This window comes from Hyla sarda, chromosome 5 (genome assembly GCF_029499605.1).
Source record: "Hyla sarda isolate aHylSar1 chromosome 5, aHylSar1.hap1, whole genome shotgun sequence".
Classification (NCBI taxonomy): Eukaryota; Metazoa; Chordata; class Amphibia; order Anura; family Hylidae; genus Hyla; species Hyla sarda.
The window spans coordinates 365,234,601-365,240,600 of NC_079193.1; the positions used below are offsets into that span (position 1 = coordinate 365,234,601).

Consider the following 6,000-nt stretch of genomic DNA (forward strand, 5'->3'; position numbering starts at 1 on the left):
ACCCCCTACCTCTCATCTCTGAACTCTTTGATCGCCTCCAAGGTGCCCACATCTTTACCAAACTGGACTTAAGAGGTGCTTATGATCTCATCCGCATCAGAGAGGGGGATGAATGGAAAACGGCATTTAACACATCATTCCTCCTGACTGCCTGATCTCCACTTCTCCAGCCTCCATCAGGCAAACTCCTCCAGGGAAGACCTTCGTCTCTCCACGCCAACGCCTCGGAATCCTCAAATGGGGTCACTCCTCCCATCTCGCAGGTCATGCGAGCATCAAGAAATCCGTGCAACTCATCTCTCGTTTCTATTGGTGGCCGACTCTGGAGACGGATGTTGTGGATTTTGTGCGAGCCTGCACTGTCTGTGCCCGGGATAAGACTCCTCGCCAGAAGCCCGCTGGTCTTCTCCATCCTCTGCCTGTCCCCGAACAGCCTTGGTCTCTGATTGGTATGGACTTTATTACAGACTTACCCCCATCCCGTGGCAACACTGTTGTTTGGGTGGTCGTTGATCGATTCTCCAAGATGGCACATTTCATCCCTCTTCCTGGTCTCCCTTCAGCGCCTCAGTTGGCAAAACAATTTTTTGTACACATTTTTCGTCTTCACGGGTTGCCCACACAGATCGTCTCGGACAGAGGCGTCCAATTCGTGTCAAAATTCTGGAGGGCTCTCTGTAAACAACTCAAGATTAAATTAAACTTTTCTTCTGCCTATCATCCTCAATCCAATGGGCAAGTAGAAAGAATTAACCAGGTCCTGGGTGATTATTTACGGCATTTTGTTTCCTCCCGCCAGGATGACTGGGCAGATCTTCTACCATGGGCCGAATTCTCGTATAACTTCAGAGTCTCTGAATCTTCCTCCAAATCCCCATTTTTCGTGGTGTACGGCCGTCACCCTCTTCCCCCCCTCCCTACTCCCTTGCCCTCTGGTTTGCCCGCTGTGGATGAAATATCTCGTGATCTTTCCACCATATGGAAAGAGACCCAAAATTCTCTCTTACAGGCTTCATCACGCATGAAGAAGTTTGCTGATAAGAAAAGAAGAGCTCCCCCCATTTTTTCTCCTGGAGACAAGGTATGGCTCTCCGCTAAATATGTCCGCTTCCGTGTCCCTAGCTACAAATTGGGACCACGCTATCTTGGTCCTTTCAAAATTTTGTGCCAGATTAATCCTGTCTCTTACAAACTTCTTCTTCCTCCTTCTCTTCGTATTCCTAATGCCTTTCACGTTTCTCTTCTTAAACCACTCATCATCAACCGTTTCTCTCCCAAACTTGTTTCTCCCACTCCTGTTTCCGGCTCCTCGGACATCTTCTCCGTAAAGGAGATACTGGCCTCCAAGAAGGTCAGAGGGAAAACTTTTTTTTTGGTCGATTGGGAGGGTTGTGGTCCTGAAGAGAGATCCTGGGAACCTGAGGACAGTATCCTAGACAAAAGTCTGCTCCTCAGGTTCTCAGGCTCTAAGAAGAGGGGGAGACCCAAGGGGGGGGGTACTGTTACGCCGAGCGCTCCGGGTCCCCGCTCCTCCCCGGAGCGCTCGCTACACTCTCGCTACTGCAGCGCTCCGGTCAGACCCACTGACCCGGTGCGCTGCGATACCGCCTCCAGCCGGGATGCGATTCGCGATGCGGGTGGCGCCCGCTCGCGATGCGCATCCCGGCTCCCGTACCTGACTCGCTCTCCGTCGGTCCTGTCCCGGCGCGCGCGGCCCCGCTCCCTAGGGCGCGCGCGCGCCGGGTCTCTGCGATTTAAAGGGCCACTGCGCCGCTGATTGGCGCAAGTGGTTCTAATCAGTGTGTTCACCTGTGCACTCCCTATGTATACCTCACTTCCCCTGCACTCCCTCGCCGGATCTTGTTGCCATTGTGCCAGTGAAAGCGTTCCTTGTGTGTTCCTAGCCTGTGTTCCAGACCTCCTGCCGTTGCCCCTGACTACGATCCTTGCTGCCTGCCCCGACCTTCTGCTACGTCCGACCTTGCTTCTGTCTACTCCCTTGTACCGCGCCTATCTTCAGCAGTCAGAGAGGTTGAGCCGTTGCTAGTGGATACGACCTGGTCACTACCGCCGCAGCAAGACCATCCCGCTTTGCGGCGGGCTCTGGTGAAAACCAGTAGTGACTTAGAACCGGTCCACTAGCACGGTCCACGCCAATCCCTCTCTGGCACAGAGGATCCACCTCCTGCCAGCCGGCATCGTGACACATATCTTCACCATCCCTGGAGGCAGGAGCGTCCCCCGGGGATGGTGAGGACAACAATTTTACCCTATATAACGCATTATATAGGGTAAAATCTGATGATTGGTTCCCTTTAAGCCCCAGCACTTTAGTTCAGGAAGGGACCAACACCCAGTTGTCGACTCACCGTTTAGGGTGAGTGGGCAAGTAGGCAGGGAGAGCAGTTTTAGGGTCAGTTTAGGGCTCACTCTCCCTGTCCCCTGGTCGGTCCCTAACAATATGGTTTGATGACAGGTACTCTTTAACTGGACCCACTATTCTCATGGATGGCATGTTGAATATCTGATGTCATTAACACCTCCCTGATGTCACAAGCTCCACCTCCACTATATTAAGCCCTGCCCAGAATAGAATTAAACTGTCAGGAACTGTTCAGAGCAGGAGAGGTTTGCTATGGTGATTTGCTTGCACTCTGGACAGTTCCTGACATGTCAGCAGAGAGCACTGTGGTCAGACTGGAAAGAACTACACACCTTCCTGTGGAGCATACAGCAGCTGATAAGTACTGGAAGGATTAAGATTTTTTTAATAGGAGTAATTTACAAATCTGTATAACTTTCTTGAACCAGTTGATTAGAAATGTTCTTTTTTCCACTTCATTACCAATTTAATATGCTATGGACTCAATTGTAGCAGAGAGTCACCATTACCTAACCAGTTGTTTATTACAATGTTGTCTGGACAAATCATTGCTGCATGCTTAGTTTCACTACAGTTCAATGACCAGTATCAAAACAGATTTTTTTTTTTTTTTTTTTGGGGGGGGGGAATACAGACAATACAGGTGCACTTACTTCTGGATGTCCATAGTTCTGTTGGAACATTCTTCATAAATTCTGTATTTTCAGCAGATGTTATCAAGTTTGGCAGAATGGACTCTAAATCTGATGTAAAAATAAAAATTTGAAAACAAAAATTAAGACTTCTATATTACATTCTGCTTTCCAAGCTGTATACCCAGAATTGGTTTGGCAAGTCATTTTCAGCTCTATTCACACCAGTGTCATGGGCTACATCAGCAGTGTATGGCTGGATAGGGACAAAAAGTATCCAGGATGATACTATAGGCCAGTGGTCTCCAACCTGCGGACCTCCAGATGTTGCAAAACTACAACTCCCAGCATGCCCGGACAGCCGTTGGCTGTCCGGGCATGCTGAGAGTTGTAGTTTTGCAACATCTGGAGGTCCGCAGGTTGAAGACCATTGCTATAAGCAATATTGGACTTACATCTCCGAAGCCTGTAGGTATCAATGGGGAGATTTATCAAAGCCTGTGCAAAGGAAAAATTGCTGAGTTGCCGATAGCAACCAATCAGATCGCTTCTTTGCTTTTTCAGAGGCCTTTTCAAAAATACCCCCACATACATTAGAAAAGACCCCCACATACATTAGAAAAGACCCCCACATACATTAGAAACTATACAAAAACAAGACTTCTTCGGCACTCACCGCAAAAACTGTGACACTCGGCTCCTAATTGGAAATACCGGCAGATGGGAAACTCACATCCAGCATGGAGTGCTCAGAGGCAAAAGAAGCGCATACTGCTGCGTGAAACCGCCGGAAGTTGCCTCTAAGCGCCCCACGCTAGTCTTGTTTTGTAATGTTGCTACTGTCTCGGTTCCTTTTCTGATATCTCTTAGCACCAATCAATTGGTGCCAGAAAGTTATACAGATTTGTAAATTACTTTTTATGTTTTTATTCTAAATCCTTCTAGTACTTATCAGCTGCTGTATGCTCCACAGGAAGTTCTTTTCATTTAGAATGTATTTTCTGTCTGAGCACAGTGCTCTCTGCTGACACCTCTGTCCATGTCAGGAACTGTCCAGAGCAGGAGAGGTTTTCTATGGGGATTTGCTCCTATGCTGGACAGTTCCTGATGTGGTCCGAGGTGTCAGCAGAGAGCCCCACAAACAGCTAACACCTAACCCCAAAGGCTGTCCGGGTGTCCGGATGTCGTAGCCTTATACATAGGCGTGCGCACGGGGTGTGCCGGGTGTGCACAGGCACACCCTAATCACCGCAGCCGCTGCTGCAGGACTTTATTTTTTTTTTCTCACTACTAAACGCCAGCCCCACCGGACATCGCCGACATCACCAGCCCGACCCCACATCCACACACCCCCCCCCCCCCCCCCCCCCGCTCGGCGCCGCAACCGCTACTACACACATTATCCCTACGCTGACTGACCTTACAGAGCGCGGGGGCTGATGGGTCCGGCGTCAGTGCGCACGGCTGCACATGACGTCATGACGCACGCGCGCACTGTTTCTGGAGAGCCCGCACAGGAGAGGCCCGCTGCCAGGGCAAGGACAGGAGAAGCCCGGGCCCCCAGCTCTGGAGTCTGGGCTGCTGGAGAGGGCGGCTAAGGAGAGAGAGGCCTGCAGCAGCAGCAAGTGCCGGTAAGTGGCTGCTGACCTGCTGCCATACATGATGGCGATGTAGTCCTGAACTATGAGCCTACATTATGTAGGCTCACAGCTCAGGACTATATCCCCATCATGTATGATTGTGACTGTCTATTATATGTAGGCTCACAGCTAAGGACTACATCCCCATCATGTGTGATTGTGACTGTCTATTATATGTAGGCTCACAGCTAAGGACTACATCCCCATCATGTGATTGTCTATTATATGTAGGCTACATATAATAGACAGTCACAATCATACATGATGGGGATGTAGTCCTGAGCTGTGAGCCTGGGCATGTGTGGTGTGGTCAGTGCATGCTGGGAGTTGCAGTTACTACTGTAACGCCCAGCATGTCCTGATAGTATCAGGGTATGCTGGGCATTACAGTTAGTATTAACTGCAACTCCCAGCATGCCCTGACACAATCTCGGTCTGCTCTGCAGCTGTCCCAAAATTAGTTTTGGGTCAGCGGCAAAACCATAGGCTGCATCAGCCTGATACAGTCTATGGTTTTGCAGCTGACCCAAAACTACAACTCCCATTATGTTGCACTATACTCCTGAGTCCTGGGGAAGCAATGCATTAATTTTGGGACAGCTGCAGAGCAGACCAAGAATGTATCAGGGCATGCTGGGAGTTGCAGTTACTATTTGTAATGCCCAGCATGCCCTGATACAGCTTATGTTTTGCAGCTGACCCAAAACTACAACTCCCATTATGTTGCACTATACTATAGTATAGGTTATATGGTGCTACATGCTGGGGGGAGCTGTAGTTTCGGTTCAGCTGCAGAGATATAGGCTGGAATCTGGATCAAGAAATTTCCTTGATCCAGATTCCAGCCTATATCTCTGCAGCTGAACCGAAACTACAGCCCCCCCCAGCATGTAGCACCATATAACCTATAGTATAGTGCAACATAATGGGAGTTGTAGTTTTGGTCACCATATATTGTATCAGGGCATGCTGGGAATTGTAGTTGGTAACTGCAAATCCCAGCATTGCATTCCTTCAAGGAACGCAATGCTGGGAGGTGCAGTTACCAACTACAATTCCCAGCATGCCCTGATACAATCTATGATGACCAAAACTACAACTCCACACATCTTGCACTATATAGGAGTACAATTTAGATTATGGTGCAACATGCTGGGAGTCCTAGTTTTGCGTCAGCTGCGGACTTTTTCAACCAATCTGGTGCAAAAAAAAAAATGTAATTTGGAATATTCCCCCCTCTGTGTCCCCATCTTATAGTAAAAGTGTTCTTCTGTTTGCCAAGTAAAGAAAAACATGAGTTTTACCATTCAACTTACTATTTTTTTTTCAAATCCACATGAAATGC

The 6,000-nt window shown here is 48.9% G+C and overlaps 1 protein-coding gene across 8 annotated transcripts in view; it reads right to left on the bottom strand.

Moving 5' to 3' along the window:
- Window positions 1-6,000, bottom strand: part of LOC130274443 (otoconin-90-like) — a 191,126-nt gene that overhangs the window by 165,420 nt on the left and 19,706 nt on the right. For 7 of the 8 annotated variants that reach the window (XM_056522778.1, XM_056522777.1, XM_056522780.1 and 4 more), the window contains one exon: window positions 3,037-3,126. The exons of the other annotated variant lie outside the window; for it this stretch is intronic. In XM_056522778.1, coding sequence (XP_056378753.1) covers window positions 3,037-3,126 — 90 coding nt within the window. The remainder of the gene's footprint in view (window positions 1-3,036; window positions 3,127-6,000) is intronic. 8 annotated transcript variants of the gene reach the window in all.